Below are 17,449 nucleotides of genomic sequence, written 5' to 3'. Positions count from 1 at the left end.
TAACATATTATTTAACATTATTCAATTTGTTTTGATCATCCTATAGTACAAAGGATTACAAAGGCGGAGCATGCCGATAGGAGACCTTTTGGTCCATATCTAAGTCGGATGCGAAAAAATCATAATAATGATAAATGAATAAGTAAAAAACTATAATGTACATAATAAATAAAATACATAAATAAATGCATAGGTATAGTTAAATAATAAACAAACAGGTAAATAGTAAATAATAATAAATTGACATAACTAATGATAAATGAGAATCAAGCAAATAATGATGAACAGACAAATGATAACACAACAAAAAGCAAATAATATAAAATAAATGATAATCATTACAGCATCTTGCTTAGGTGTTTATCTAAATGATTCTTAAAGCTTCGAACTGAACTACATTGCACTGCCTCTGCAGGAAGTTTATTCCATTTATTAACTACACGGTTGGCGAAGTTGTTTCTACCCACTTCCAAATTGAATCTATTTCCGGACAGTTTGAGACCATTGTTTCTTGTCTGATTCTCATTCATTGTGAAAATTTTGTCACTTTTGATGTTGTCAATTCCCTTTAGAATTTTAAAGACCTGTATCAAGTCACTTTGGAGTCTACGTTTTTTTAGGGAAAACAGATTCATATGTTTTAGTCGATTTTCGTATGATTTATTTTTGATATTTGGAATCAGTTTTGTGGCTCACCGTTTTAATTGTTCTAGTCTGTCAATGTCTTTATTGAGATTCGGTGACCATGCGGAAACAACATATTCCAAATGTGGACGAACTAACGATTTATATAGCTTGTTAATGAGTGATGGATTTTTGAAGTCAAAAGACCGCACGCTGAAATGTTAATGATCTGGTAGACAGTACGTTGTGTAAATGACCTGGTAGACAGCACGCTATATAAATGACCTGGTAGACAGCACGCTGTGTAAATGACCTGGTGGATAACACGCTGATCAAATGACCTGGTAGACAGCACGCTGTGTAAATGACCAGGTAGAGCGTAGAGCGCACGCTGAAGTGTAAATGGCATGGTATACCGCACGCTAAAGTAGCACCGAAAGAGACGATGACAGAACTTTCAAATTAAAGAAAATTTAATGTTATGTGCTGAACAAGTTGTTACTACCCAAGTTACAGTATAAAAATGTATTTTATCGGGGTATTTTCCATTTAACGGCATGCAGTTGATTTCAAAACTTAAGAGAGGTAAGAAATGAATATTAATCTGAAACCTAACCTAACCTGACCTGACCTGACCTAACCCAACCTAAAAATTCTGCATGCCGTAAAATGGAAAAGACCCATTTATCGTATTTTCGTGTCATTAATAAACTGGTATGAAACGGTGAATTATATGCCAAGACATAAAGACAAACACGGATTGCCTGTGGAAGGGGAGGAAGGGTGACAAAACTCGAAATTAGAAATAAGGATTGAATATCAATGTCTTATGAAGCAACAATTAAATTTAAACGTGAGATTAGATTACTTGTATTTTGAATTTTCGGTGCTGTGATCACTCGTGTAGAATTTTCCTAATGTATTTTCTCTTTTGTTGTTGTTATTGTTGTAGATAATTTTTTAAATTGTAGATCGCACAGGCTGTAGTTTTATGGTGCGTAGATCACATAAATTTGTATTTACTCTTGAGTTATATTGTGCCGTTCTCCAGGTGAACCTTTGTTGTTTTGTTGTGTATCTTCTACCCTTTATATTCATCATTACTAAAAAAAAATCCGTCTGTATTTTGCTTGCATGAGTATTTGTAAGTCATGTTACTTTGTCTCTGTTTATCTAATTAAATTCTGTTTTATTTACTTTTAAGCATGTAGCACCTTTCATTGATTCTGAATGTGAAAACATAGCGGTTTTTTGCACATTCGGTGGATTGTTCTAGCGCTTTATTAATGTTTAAATTAAGTACTGACAATAAACAATTCTTGGTAAATAAGCTGGTAAAGGTTCGTATAGTCAAGATACATGTAAGTTAAGTACATATCTTACCAATCATAAACCAATATGGAAGACCTGGCCATGGATTGTAATGGATAGGCATAGAAAATTTATTCAGGTGGCAATTACTTGATTTTATCGGTATTTATATAATATCATTATGGTCTCGGGTTGCAATCAGTCTTAGTCTAAGTCTTACCTTTCACATTCTTTGCTTCCAAGCCAGTTAAGATAATTATTTTCAGTATCAAATTGTCAAATATATTACTGAATTCCTGATATGATATAACTGATACGTCACTTGCGGACAGTAAAAATTTTCCTCTGAGGAAACTATTTTTAGTTGATAAAAATGTGGGATTTATGTCTATAAATAGTGATTTAGTTTCCTGAATTATATTGTTATTACTTACTTGATTTACTTGGCTTACTTGGAGAGGTTCCGAGGTCAGTCCTCTCAGCCATAGTGATCTACTGCTGCTGCCAGTCCTGCTGTCCCTCCTCACAAGGGCCAGTGGGTCGTACTAATTAACGCCCAGCAGCTACTGGCGATTTCCTATGGTGCCCTAGTGTTGTGTAAGTGTGTTTTTTCAGTTTCAATGGTTTATATCATATGAATGATTTGTCTACTAGTGAATTCACAAAAAAAAAAAAAATACTGAATTTAGCAGGAGAAATGCTCAAAGCAGAAAATCCTTTGCTGAAATTTGCGCCCAGACCGTGGTGGTAGTGTAGGTTAGGTTAGGTCCTAACCTAACCGCTGGTAATTCAGCCATTCCACATTTTCCAATGACTGGACATAAACAATGATTTTTTTCGTGAATTCACTAACACTCTAGATGAATCATTCATATGATATGAACCATTGGAACTGAAAAAACAGGCTTACAGAGCACCTGGGCACCATAGGAAATCACCAGTTGCTACCAGGCGTTATTTAGTAGGACCAGGGCCAGTTGGTCTGTTATTACACCCACCTTCCCTGATTGGTATTTATTTCAGTTAATGTTCAAGATGGCACAATTTGTTGTTTTCCAACTTAAATGTATTAAACTTGTTTGGGGGAAGTGGTGGGATCTTCCCTATGTTGTCTTTATAACAAGGAATCACATTGTTGTATTTAACACCAGAGGGGTAGGGAAGGAAATCCTTTTTGCAGACAGAACCTCCATGATTTCTGTGGTCATAAGAGCAAATTCATATCTTCAATTCTAAGCAATGGTAGATATTAGTTTCTATTAGTTTTCCTGAAATTTGTCATGACTTTGATACTAAAACAAGTGACCAATATTTATACATGACTGCATTGTATTAGCTGGTACCTTGCAGAATGATTTGTTTAGTTGACAGTGATGCTTGACTTTTCTGAAAGTAAAAATTAGAAATATTTCAGGAGTGGCCTTGGATTTGGGTTAATAAAAATACTACCCGTATATTATCTGCATATCTTAATCTCTTCAATATGAGTCAAATTCTAATGCACAGCATCGGATACCTGATGTATAATAATTCAGTGATCCTTTATAATACTCATAACATAAAATATAAAGTCACTGCTGATTTACTTATTTTCTTTCACTCTGAGTATCAATAAACACAGAAAATATAATAAAGCCAGTTTACAAAATTTGGGGGTCACTCAGCTACAACTAAAAATATATAAACAGGACAAAATTGCTGGCATCCTCATAATGCCTACTCGTACCTCATAACGCCTACATAGGCATCATCATATGGAAGAGCTTAAGAATATTAATTGAGATGGGGGTGTAGCCCAAGAACCAGATGTCTCAAAAATGAAATTTATAGAAAATAATGCATTGGATTTAAGTTGAATAATTAAATTAATTTAAACAAATGGAGTCATTATCAAGGATGTAGAATTACTAAACGTATACAAATTTTGTTTGGTAGATGCTCTAGAGGGAATCTTGTAATGATTATTATTCATTGCAGATATAAAAAATGACGGGTGCCGGGAATGGACACTTACTCTGTACACCTGGTCAACGAATCTGTGAAGCAAGTGGGAAGTATATGTCAGGAGAGGGCACATATATTTTCAACAAATATATTTATGCATCTGTGCCAGGACAGGTCAAAGTTCAGTCCAAAGAAGGTGTTAATGTCATCAGGGTAAGAATTGTTAATTTTCTGTTAGTAGTGCATGGTGAAATAGAAATATGTGCAGTTAAAATCAAATAAACAGAATACATCTACATCTGTAACCAAGCATAACTACTACAAAAAAAGGGGTAGTGGATTTATGCCTTTGACTATGGCTATCTCCCTTGTAAGGGGGAAAAAGCCCTTGGTATATGTATGTATGTATCACCCTTCTCTATCTGGTGGGGCTTTTCTTTATTCTACTGTAAATAGAAGTAGTTCATAGTACACATTACTTCTAGATAATGATTTTTCAATTTCTTGCAGGTTCTTCAGGGTGACAAGAATGCCTGTCTTCCTGAACCAGGTGTCATTGTGACTTGCAGGGTATTACAAGTGACGGCTAATCAAACAAATGTGTCCATCATTTGTGTCGGGTCACATATGCTTGATGTCCCATTTAGAGGAACTATTCATATTGAAAATGTGCGGGAGCATCTCATTGACCAGGTAAGTGAACTATAATCCCCAAGATTTGTGCTTCTGGTGTGGAACTCTGTCCAGAACTGTTAAGGTATGGGGCAAGGGAGGATTTTTATTCTAAGATTTTATTTTGGCTTCAGCTTTGTTGACTTGTGCTTCCCATCACTTGAATTCTTTGGTTTCCAAGAAACCAGTAACAGGCACCAACCAGACCCGTATTCATTATAGTCTGTGGGCTCTAAGGAGTCCTTTCAGGGTGTAGCATATATAGTGATATACTCTGTGCTATTTTATTATTATTATTTATTTTATTTTTTTCTGTATTCCGGCCTAGTGGGTTAGTGCATTGTTACTTGCGGCAAAGGTCAAGGGGATGGCGGTTCAAACCCTGCCACTGGCAAGGTTGAACCAAGGGCATGATTCATTAAATTCCATGCTACAAAATCCTGTGTAAGGGGCACCGTCTTAGCCTCCTGATAGGGGGGAGTTTGTGACATTAAACCATATCATTATCTGTATATAGTAAAGGAAGGTGTATAGTACAATATCACTTTTTTGGATTATAACAACGATTATCCACCCCATCCCACCTGTTTCACCTGTGACACGCTGGTGTGGCAACATGGGGAAAAAATGCTGACATGTTTCATAGAATTTATTCAGATCATTCTTGTTATCCTAAAAAGTGAGTCATTGTGCTATACAGCTTCCTTTACTATATACAGAATAAAAAATATAAAATAGTACATAGATGGGAAATAAAAGAAAGAGAGGTATGTAGTGAGGTTACTCTGGCAGAATGGCTAGTAGTAAATCACAATGTATAGCACAACCTGAGCAGACTCCTTGGAGCACGCTCACTGTAGTAATTTTCTCTTCTTTCTGATGGTTGTTCTTGGTATGGCAATCTGTGTTTTTTACATTCCTCTTTTTCTGAAACATCCTAAGTATCTAAATTTTCCCACTTGCTGAATAAATTTGCATTGAGTATACCCTTATATTGATTTTGAATTTCTTTTACCAATTACTCCCCCTATAAGGAGTAAAGTGTCTTGCAACACTGCTTCTGACCCAGGGCAGTGGACAGGATGCAGGGATGACCCGTCATCCAGGAGGTGCCAAGATAAGAGGGAGGGTGGAGAGGAGTGGATTATATAGGAAATGGAATGGGTGGGAGTGGTTTCTATGCCTTTTTCTTTTTGGCTACCCCCCATGTAGGGGAAAAAAGCCTTTGGTATATGTATGTGTGTATGTCTTTTTCTGAAATATCCTAAGTATTTAGTTTTTTCCATTTGCTGAATAAATTTGCATTGAGTATACCCTTATATTGATTTTGAATTTCTTTTACCAATTACATACATATACCAAGGCTTTTCCCCCTTACAAGGGAGGTAGCCAAAAAGGAAAAGGCATAAAATCATTCCCACCCATTCCATCCCTGAATACACTCCACACCCCTCCACCCTCCCTCTTATCTTAGCACCTCTTTTACCAATTACCCTCCCTATAAGGAGTAAAGACCTTTTGATGTATATATATAATTACCATAATTTCTGTCTTGTCTTAATTTTCAATCCTCTTTCACACTATTCTTGCAGCTGGTCTGTCTATTTTTAGTTTCTTTTCAGTCTGTAAGTAATACTGTATCATCATACTGTATGTTTGTATTCCTTCCTCATATCCTAATTCTTTCTGTCTCTTACAGTTCTCTGCATTTTTGTCTGTATAAAAGAATTGAAGTGGGTGAGAGCACTTACCTTTGTCTGAGTTCTCAAAGTATTTCTGTCCAATCAGCCTTGTGATATCCAACTATCATGACAGTCTTTTGGCCCCAATACATGTTATGTAATATTCTCAAGTTCTTTCCATCTAATCCAGTATCGATCATCATCATGTCTTGTGTTTCACCATGTCAAAAGCCTTCTGAAAGTCGAAGCTTAAGCAGATATCTTGCATCTTGATGGTTCTCAGTACAATATCTTTCATGAGTGAATTTAGGCCAGCCCAGTGGCTGTTGCAAATTACTTAGGAGATGTGGGTCTGCTTCAAGAGAGACATGGGGCAGTAGATTGATTGAACTTTCGTTAGTGTTTAAAGGCTTGGGTACTGTTTTTCAGAACATAATGAATATTTTTGCCACTATTCCAGGTTGACATGCATAGCTGTTTTCGCCCAGATGACATTATTTTGGCCCGAGTACTCTCCTTAGGCAACATGCGACAGTATGAGCTCTCCACTGCCAGTAACGACCTGGGTGTTGTCACAGCACATTGTGAGGAGGGCCACCCACTGGTACCAGCATCATGGGAGACCATGAGATGTCAGTGTAGATTGGAGAAGAGGAAAGTGGCCAAGGTTATTCCCCAGAGAAGTAAACATGATGAAGAGTAGTTACAACATATTTGAATGTGAAAGACAGGTGGTATGAGTATGTAGTATCTTGTACATGAAAGTATTGAAATACAAAACTATGTGATGCCATCTTAAATTGAAGAAGTTTGTTGCTAAGGTTATCTTTGGGATAAACATATGAAACTGTATTGTATGCATGAGGAATGTCTGTCAAACAAGGAAAAGAATGTAAAAAATAAGAATGAATGGAAAGTGGTTGTAAAAAATGAAGAAATGACACAGGCCAAAGGGATGGTCTTCATGTCTGTTCTGTAAATTTCTTGAAGTGGTGGGATTAAACCAGCTTCTGATGTGGAAGTGTTGTATCTTGTTGCATTGCCTCTGGCCCAAGCAGCATGGCAAATACATGATCACTTTTTATCCATGATGTGCTAAAATGAGAGGGACAACATATGAGTTTTGGATGGATGTAGGGTGCGTGTATGCTTTGACTTGTACATGAATGTGTGTGTGTGTCAGTAGTGAACTTGTATATAAGAGTGATGAAAAAAGTTGATACTACAAACTATCAGGTAGGAATAAAGTGTAAGATAGTAGAGATTTGTGTGCTACACCAGGGAATAGTAAGATAATACAGGAATACAGTATGGCACAGATTTGAACATCTTTACAGAAAAAGTATAGTAAAGGATGAATGTGTATCAGTCAGTTGATTGATTGATAGTTGTGTATAATATGAGAGAATAGATATGAGGAAGGGAGCACATGTTAGAATGATCATGTTGTTTGAAAGTATGTTAACTGCTTGTAGATAGGAACATTTAAAAGATTTGTATGTGATATGTACCAGCTCACTGCTGTCAGACTGGACAGTGAATAAATTTTATTCTGTTTTTACCATTCTATATTCTTTTAACTCCTTTTTCTGTTTTTCATTGGAGTAATTATGAAGCTAGGCCTTCCTCAGACTTTCTGTGTTAGAGTAGGATTACCGTAAATTGCAGCGCACAAGTCGGCCTAAAAAATTTCACCTCGAAATTGTGAGTTAGGTCTATACCCTCTATAAAGTCGACCACATATGGTAGACTACCAACCCAAAATCTAAGCCTATCAGTAAATGGAGTTAGGCTGTAGTATATGATAACCTGTGCCAAAACTACATAAATTCACACTACTTACCTGTATATTAAGACACTAATATGCCAAATATGTTCACCGAACACAAATATTAGTGGGATACATTTGTGGCACCCTGCTGGAGGTATGGTAGATAGTGTACAGCAATTGTTGAGTCACCATTCACTATGGTCTTGGATCATGTGTTGGACCCATGGTTGACAGTTATTTCCATCTCAGAAGAGAGTTCAGAGCTCATACATGACTGATCTATGGGTAATGCTGTGACCTTGCATGCACATACACTCCCAACTCCCCTATACTGAAATTACTTCAGCCCTGGGTGAGATTCGAACCTGGACCTCCATGGTGGCAGCCAGGAACTCTACCAACTGGTTTGCATTTTATTCCTATCATATAAATCAACCTCAGGTTTAGGGAAAAAAAAAATAGGCTTGAAAAGTTGACTCATACACCGCAATTTACAGTAACTGCTGCCTCACACCCTCATGGTGTCCTGAGATCAACTTGTATAACTATCTCACAATAACCCCCTTGCTTACTTAGTTCTCTGGTGATGGTGGGAGCAAGAAGTGGTAATCTCTGAAACTCCTTAGTCACAATCCACATGGTAGGTTGTGCAGGCTCAGTACTTGGACTGAGGAGGCAGTGCAGTTCAGCAGCAACCTGAGCAGTACTTTTCAGGATTTGCTCTGTTCACTCCATAGATTGTGTTTATTCAACAGAGGCTAGAAAAAGTCCCTTCAGGTTAGATGCCCCCATGCCCTCACCCTCAACTGGCTGAGTAGCTGCCTTCAGCAAAATCATCTTAATTGTGGCATGAATAAAGAAAACAACATAATGCCTTATTGTCACATCCCCATCCCACACTGACTCTTGTAAAATGCACTCTCTGTGGTCCCTTGGACTTCCCAATGCCTTCAAATCCAAATGGAATGAATAGTAACTTGTAAACCTGAAGCTCTTCATCTTCAAAATCCAAATCCCCCTTCTCTCTCAAAACCTCACATCTTTCCTTTTTATGCTTCCCATGACATTACACATTTCTTAAGAGACAGTAAAGGTTGAACTGGGTGATCCACTTAAATGCAAAGAGTATAAATTGGGATATGAAATTGCAAATGGATATGGAACTTAAAAAGCAAAGAGTATAAATTGGGATATGGAAGCTTGCTGGCTGAGCGGGTTAGGGCGTCGTTACTTGCGGCAAAGGTTGAGGGGATGGCGGTTCGAATCCTGCCACCAGCGAAGTTGAACCAAGGGCATGGTTCATTAAATTCCACACTACAAAGCCCTCTGTGAGGGGCACTGTCCTAGCCTTCCGATAGGGGGCAGTTTGTGACGTTAAACTATATCATCATTATCATCATAAATTGGGACTTGTTCACTTGGACAAAGCATGACTGAACTCCATTCCTGACTCCAAACTAATGTAACAAATGTTAAATCTATCTATATACCAACACTCTTATAACGGAGGTAGCCAGTACATGCACCCGCTCCTAGCCAATGTTTCTCATCTTAACTCCTCATCCTGTCTCCTGTCTAAGACATAGTATATCCACAGCAAGGCCACTTCATTGACATGGCAATTCTCCCTCCTTGTCTCTTCATGTGGAAATTAGAGAATACAGAGAAATCCATTTGGGCTGTGTTAAAATATCCACACACAATCATTCACCACTCTCACCTATCCCCTGCCTTCTCCCTTCCCTCTTCAACAAATATTCCCCTCTTGCTCAAAGTCCCTTTCATCCCATCCATCCATCTCATTCTTGGTCATCCCTTAAACTTCATTCCATCCATCTCTGCTTTCCACTCTTTTTACCAATCTTTCCTCACTCATTCTTTCCATGTGCCCAGATCATCCCAATAATCTATCATCAGTCCAGTTTGCCAGCTCCCTTTCTACTACCACTCTTCTCTTCAGCTCCTCATTTCTCACCCTATCTAACCCCAATTGTACTACTTGGATACATTCATCTCAAACATATTGAAACTTCTTTCTGCCTGTTAACCTCTTAAGTACAAGTTAGATATTTGCATGCAAGTATTGGGCTGCCTGATGTACAGTGATACGTCATAATAAGTGCATTATAAGTTATAAAATTACAGTTGTAATATTTTCCTTTCCCTCATTCTCTTTCATCCTGAATGTGGATAACCACAGAAAATGTGATGAACCCTGTTCACAGAATGTGGGAACACTCAGCTACAACTACAAAATAAATATAATTAGGATGCTGACACCAGTGTCCTTCTACACCCACACATGCCTCAGGACACCAATATCGGCATCCTTGTAGCTAAGGGTCATATTCCAAGTCTCTACCCCATACAGTGCCACAGGCTCAATTAACCCTTCATGTAGTCTCCTCGTTGCATCTGTTCCCAGATGCATTTTTCTCATGACATTTTTCAATAACCGAAGACATTTACTTGCTTCCCTCACTCTACAATTTACCTCCACTCCCACTTCTCCATTTTCTGCTACATTCGACCCCAAATACTTAACTTCTTCCATATGATGATGCCTACATAGGCATCATGAGGCATGAGTGGGTATATGAGGATGCTGGTGTCAGTGTTATTGATCATGTTTATTTTGTAGTTGTAACTGAGTGACCCCTGAATACTGTGAACTGGCTAGATCACGTTTTTTGTGTTTATTATTACTCGGTGAAAGAGAATGAGTAGTACAGCAGTGATGTTATATTTTACAATGCGAGTATTGTGATACGTCAATCATTGTACCTCAGGCATCCAATGCTACACAAGAGAATGTGTCTTATATTGAAGAGGCTTACTTCCAGCCTGCTGCCACCCTCTCCCTTTGTATATCTCATCAACTTCTTTTACATACATACATACATATACCAAGGCTTCTTTCCCCCTTACCAGGGGGGTAGCCAAAAAGGACAAGGCACAAAAACACTCCCACCCATTTCATCCCCGAAAACACTCCACACCCCTCCACCCTCCCTCCCATCTTAGCACCTCCTAGATGACGGGTCATCCCTGCACCCTGTCCACTGCCCTGGGTCAGAAGCAGTGTCGCAGGACACAGCACATCCACAGCAAGGCCGCTTCATTAAATCGGCGACCCCCCCTCTCCGTCCCCCCATATAAAGGAGAGGACGGGGAGAAATCCCTTCGGGCTGCGTCAAAAATTTTTGCTCACACACACTACCTCACCCCCATTCCCCCATCCAATCCACCTCATGCATCACAACATTTTCCATATACAACCATTCTCCATTCACCCCTGTCTTCTGTCCTCTCCCGTCCTTCCTCAACCGACATTCCCCTCTTCCCCAAAGCCCCCTTCACCCCATCCATCCATCTCATCCTAGGAAGTCCCCTCATGTTCACTCCCTCCACATCTGCCTTCCATACCTCCTTTACTAGTCTTTCTTCACTCATTCTTTCCATGTGTCCAAACCATCCTAATACTCTTTCATCCACCCTATCTCCCAGCTCCCTTTCCACCCCTGTTCTCCTCCTCACTTCCTCATTTCTCACTCTATCCAGCCTAGTAACCCCCATCATACTTCTCAGACACTTCATCTCAAACACATTCAAGTTCCTTCTCTCTTCCTCTCTCATGTTCCATGTTTCTGCTCCATACAGTGCTGTTGGCACAATCACTCCTTCATACAGTCTCCTCTTAGCATCCATTTCCAGATTCCTATTCCTCATTACACTTTTTAAACCACCAAGGCATTTACTCGCTTCTCTCAATCTACATTCTACCTCCACCTTCACTCCACCCTTTCCTGCCACATTTGCACCCAAATATCTAAAACTATCCACTTCCTCCAGTTGCTCTCCTTTAATGCTCACTTCCAGATTACTTCCACTTTCACCCCTTGTACATCTCATCACCTTACTTTTACCCACATTTATCTTCAGCTTTCTTCTATCACACACTCTCCCAAACTCTGTCACCAGCTTCCTCAATCCCTCCTCCGATCCTGCCACAAGCGCAGTGTCGTCCGCAAACAACAGCTGGCTCACCTCCCACTTTTCTCCATTTTCCTTAACCATCTCCAATCCCTGACCCACTACCCTTGCATTCACCTCTCGCACCACCCCATCCATGTATAAGTTGAACAGCCAGGGTGACATAACGCATCCCTGACGAAGTCCCACCTTTACCTCAAACCACTCACTCTCTCCATTTCTAATCCTGACACAAGCTCTACTACTCTCATAAAAACTCTTGACAGCTCCCAGAAGCTTTCCTCCTATCCCGTATATCCGCATAACCTCCCACAGTGCCTTTCTGTCTACCCTGTCGTAAGCCTTTTCCAGATCCATAAAGGCCCAGAAAACATCCTTCCCCTTACCTATAGCTTTCTCACATATCTGTCGTGCCACAAAAACCTGATCTACACAACCTCTACCTGTCCTAAACCCACACTGTTCCTCACCAATTACTCCCTCTGTTCCTCTCCTAATCCTCTCAATCAAGATCCTCCCATAAGCCTTCCCAACTACACTTAACAAGCTAATCCCTCTGAAACTACTACATTCACACTTGTCCCCCTTTCCCTTGTAAAGTGGAACTATACACACACTCCTCCAGTCCTCTGGCACTCTACCTTCTCTCCAGCAAACATTAAATAACCTCATCAACCAGTCCACCATCACTATACCTCCTTTTTTAAGACATTCTGCATGGCATCCATCCAGACCAGGTACCTTACCTGCTTTCATCATCTTGACTGCTGCCTTCACTTCATCCTTCCTTATTTCTCCTCCATTTTCCTCACTCATCACTCTCATTTTCTTAGCATTTCCCACTGCAGCTATCTTTCCCTCCCTATCCTCCTTCACATTAAGCAACTCCCTAAAATATTCTGCCCATCTTCCCCTTACTGCCTTCTCCTCCATTATCATCTCTCCATCTGCACCTTTTACTTTTTCTTCCCCACTTGATTCGCCTCCTCTTCCTCTCTTAATTTCTTTCCAAAACATCTTTTTATTACTTTCAAAATTTTCTGTCACAAACTCTCTTAGACCCTCCCCTGACCCTGCTGCAAGTGCAGGGTCATCCACAAACAACAACTGGCTCACCTCCACCATTTTTGACCAAGTCCCATCCCCATCCCATCATCCTTGCATTTACCTCCCCTACCACTCCATCCATACACATTGAACAGGCATGACACAGCACTGATGCAGCCCCACCTTTACCTCAAACCATTCGCTCTCTCCATTCCCAATCCTAACACAAGCTCTACTACTCTCATAAAAAAAAAATTGACTGCCCCTAACAGATTTTCCCCAATCCCATATATCTGCAATTTTTCTCACAGTGCCTTCCTGTCTACCCTATCATAAACCCATACATACATTACAATTACAAAAGCATACATACATACATATACCAAAGGCTTTTTCCCCCTACACGGGGGGTAGACAAAAAGAAAAAGGCATAGAAACCACTCCCACCCATTCCATTTCCTATATATTCCACTTCCCTCCACCCTCCTCCCTCCCTCTTATCTTGTCACCTCCTGGATGACAGGTCATCCAATTACAAAAGCAAAAGAGGAAAAAGATTTGGGAGTGTTCATGAAAGACGACCTGTTTCCTGACAGACAAGACTGTAGACGATTAAAGTGGCGTTTGACTATACTGTATAGATGAAGAGATGCTGAAAAAACTCGTCATAATCTTGATCCACCCAAGACTGGAATATGCAATAGTAGTATGGTCCCCACACAGAGTGAAGAATATAAACAAGATCAAAAGAATACAAAGGGCAGCAACCAAACTGGTCCCCAGCCTGGCAGACAAACCATATGAGGAAAGACTAAAAACACTGGGTCTGCCAAGTTGAAAGATCAAAGAGAAAAAGGTGATATGATTACAGTGTATGGATCGGGTCACCAAAGGGGATAGATTGCATTGACAGAAGTGATCTGATTAAAGATGGGAAGGCTCAAAGAAGTCATGGGAGCAAATGAAGACCACATGTCTAAAGGATATGAAGAAATAGTTTTCCACATCGATGCATAAATATGCAGAATAGCCTAGAAGGTGATATAGCCCAAGCTCAAACAATACAAGCTCAAATCTAAACATGATAATGGAAATCAAGGATATACAGTACTACCTCTCCTTAACGGACTAAAAAGGGGGTAACGGTGTCCGTTGATGTGAATAATCCGTTGATTTGGAGTGGTTTTTGGGTGGCATAGTGATTGCACAGCACCGAAAACACCGCAAACACAGCTAATTAACGTCCGTTAATGAGAGGTAGTACTGTAGATTAAGTTGGAACTCATGAATTTGAGGCTAGGTATGATAAAAAAAAACAGAGAATCCCAACAAGAGTTGCTCATTTCATGTATAATACAATTAGGTAAATACATACATACATAAATCCATCAAGGCCCAAAAACCATTCTTACCTTTTGCTAAAGATTTCTCACAAATCTGTCTTAACACAAAAATTTTATCCATGCAACCTCAACCTTTCTTAAACCCACACTGTTCCTCACCAATTATTCCATCTGTTCCTTTCCTAATCCTCTCAATTATAACCCTCCCATATGTCTTCCCAACTATGTTCAACAAACCAATCCCTCTAAAACTACTACATTCACATTTGTTCCCTTTTCCTTTGTAAAGCAGAAATATACAGGCACTCCTACAGTCCTCTTGCACCCTCCCTTCCCTTAGACACACATCAAATAATTTCACTAGTCACACATCCCCACATGACACACATTCAATCCAGGTGCCTTACCAGCTGTCATCATTTTCAGTATTCCTTGTACTTCATTTTTTCCTATATCCCTTTCAGTTTTTTCTCTCATCACATTAATTTGCTTGACTTTCACTGCCACATTCAATTCCTATCCTCCCCCACATTCACCAATGAAATATTCTGCCCATCTTCCCCTCACCACCTTCACTTTCATGTATGTCCATCTGCACCTTTAACATTTGCCTCCCTGCCTGACTCACCCCCTCTAACTCTCCTAACTTACTTTTAAAACATCTTTTTATTCTTCTCAAAATTTTGTCACTCTCCTACCACATTTTACATCTGCTCTCCTCTTCATGTCCTTTATCATTTTGCTTCCCTCTTTTTCTTGTGCCTCTCATATGCTTCCTGAACTGTACTTTGCAATCAATCCACATATGCTCTCTTCTTTTCTACTACTTTTGAATGTTAAATGACTCATAGTAAAGGTATCTTCAACTCCTCAGGGCAACCACAAACCCATTTACAGATAGCTATCTATCAATTTATATACAAAGCAAGGGCTTCTTTCCCCTTATAAGGGAAGTAGCTAAGTCAAAATCATGCACCCACTCTCACCCATTCCACTCCAATGCACCACCCTTGTTTCCCTCTTATGTTAGTTTATCATGGATGAAGGGTCATCACTGTCTCCTGCCCACTGCTTGGGTCAGAGGCAATGCAGCAAGACACAGCACATCCACAGCAGGGGCACTTCACTTGCATGGCAACCTCCTGCCCCCTCATGCAGAAAATAGAGAAGACAGAGAGAAATCCTTTCGGGCTACATCAAATATGATCCATACACAACCATCCTCCACTCACTCCTGCCTCCTCCCTTCCTTGCTCAATATTCTCCCCTTGCTCAAAGCCCCTTTCATCCTGTCCATCCATCTCATCCTCTATCATCCCCTTAACTTCACTCCATCCATCTCTGCTTTCCACACCTCTTTTGCTAATCTTCACTCATTCTTTCCATATGTCCAAACCATCCCAACAATTTTTCATCAGCCCTATCTACCAGCTCCCTTATCTATTTACTTATGGCTACCATGAGGACAGAAGTCAAGATATCATCATGGTAGCTATGAATTTATTTATTTATTGTATTTATTTATTTATATTTTTTAGCATTTCCATAGATGAATATTTGGGCAGTGACAGTGCATGTATCTGAGCACCTGAGCAAATAATGTGAACAAAGAAGTTGTAATATTGCTTCCTATTTATGTCAAAATACATAAAAGTAGCAAATGTAATAACTAAGTTCATAACAAGACCAAGCTTATAATCTAATGTTACAGTAAAACAGTACAAGTAAATGCATGAAAAGAAACAAGGCACTAATATATAATATTTTCTTTTTCCCACGTACATACTTGCATGATAAAACAAGCACTCCAAAACTGACCAATAAACTCTATACTCCACAAAACACCCTCAGACATTAATTCCACAGAGAAAATCCTTCCACAACAAACAAGAACCATACTAGTGTGTGGTGTGGTCAATACATCATCCAGCTTTAAAACTATAATAACAAATAAGCATGACCACAGAAGTAAATTGTCCCAAATGCAGTCACCACATAGAAGACACCAAACTTCACCCTACACTGCCTTCTTGCCCAGACAACGTACAATATCTTTTCCTTGAGTGACTTGTGAGCAAGTCCAGTGACTGTTGCTGCTTATGTGGGAGGTGTGGGTCTCCTGCAAAAGAGACCTAGGGCAATGGATTGATTGATTCTGCAGTGTCCATGTCCACAACTGCAATTAAAGTTTATTAGGATGGGATTCTCTGTATCTTACATATATATATTATTAACCTTTTTGCTACATAGAGGGTTTTTCTCATCTGAATAGTCAACTGACAGCAGCCAGAATGAAGATACAGTTCACAAGATGCAGTGATTGACTGGGTTATGATTATATGTTGGTTTTGGAGAGGAACAATCAGTTCTAGGAAAATTATAGCTAAATTTAGTGTTGAGATTATCTTGGTTAGTTATGTGCCATTAACAATATCCTATAAATTTCTTGCACTATCTAAATACTTTTGACCTCTCAACTTCATGTTGGTCTCATTTATTGTACACACATAATACCAAAAGGCCTTTCTCCCTTGTAAAGGGGACAGCCAAGTCAAAATATACACCCATCATTTATTCCCTCATGCACCAAGTTTCTAATTGAGTTCTTTGGTACAAAGGGCACCTGCATGAGCATAATGTACCAGGAAGTATCAAACCTAAGGAAAGCCAACGAGGAAAACAATAGGGAGATAGACAAGTTGAAAAAGGAATTAAAACAGCTCAAGGGTGAGAATGAGAGGTTGAAAAGTGAGGATAATAGTAGGAACGAGATTCTGAAACGAGAAATCAAAAGTCAAATGAAAGAAGTGACCGAAAAGGTGGAAGAAAAAATTAGGGAGAACGACCTACAGGAAATAAAAAAACAGTGGAAAATTGAGAAGGAAAGTCAGGAAATATCTTTAAAGAAAATAATGGAACAACAAGTAAAAGATAATACAAAAGAAACTGTAATTCAGGTTATTAAAGAGAAAAGTAACCTAGTTAGGGACACAGTGGATAGAAAAAGATGTATAGTAGTCTATGGCATTAAAGAAAAGCACAATGTACCAAGATACCAGAGG

General features: G+C 39.3%; 1 protein-coding gene across 2 annotated transcripts; it reads left to right on the top strand.

Annotated features, from left to right (window-relative positions):
- Positions 1 to 1,856: 1,856 nt before the first annotated feature.
- Csl4 (exosome component 1 Csl4) lies at positions 1,857 to 7,794 on the top strand. 2 transcript variants are annotated; one of them, XM_076196794.1, is made up of 4 exons: positions 1,857 to 1,964; positions 3,913 to 4,092; positions 4,390 to 4,572; positions 6,694 to 7,794. In XM_076196794.1, exons 2-4 carry the CDS (start codon positions 3,922 to 3,924, stop codon positions 6,934 to 6,936), a joined length of 597 nt encoding a protein of 198 aa, XP_076052909.1. In that variant the 5' UTR covers positions 1,857 to 1,964; positions 3,913 to 3,921; the 3' UTR covers positions 6,937 to 7,794. The 2 variants fall into 2 exon arrangements, with proteins under 2 accessions (XP_076052909.1, XP_076052910.1); XM_076196795.1 differs by having other exon boundaries at positions 1,923 to 1,985.
- Positions 7,795 to 17,449: the final 9,655 nt, after the last annotated feature.

This window comes from Oratosquilla oratoria, chromosome 13, assembly GCF_046742065.1.
Source record: "Oratosquilla oratoria isolate Oo_2021 chromosome 13, ASM4674206v1, whole genome shotgun sequence".
In the NCBI taxonomy this organism is placed as follows: domain Eukaryota; kingdom Metazoa; phylum Arthropoda; class Malacostraca; order Stomatopoda; family Squillidae; genus Oratosquilla; species Oratosquilla oratoria.
The sequence above is the reverse complement of the archived record's forward strand: the minus strand, read 5'-3'. Positions and strand labels throughout refer to the sequence as shown.

Coding starts and splice junctions, on each gene's coding strand:
- Csl4 (XM_076196794.1), top strand. CDS start 3,922: ATGACGGGTGCCGGGAATGGACACTTACTCTGTACACCTGGTCAACGA. Junction 4,093..4,389: donor AAGGTGTTAATGTCATCAGG/GTAAGAATTGTT, acceptor AATTTCTTGCAG/GTTCTTCAGGGTGACAAGAA. Junction 4,573..6,693: donor GGGAGCATCTCATTGACCAG/GTAAGTGAACTA, acceptor CCACTATTCCAG/GTTGACATGCATAGCTGTTT.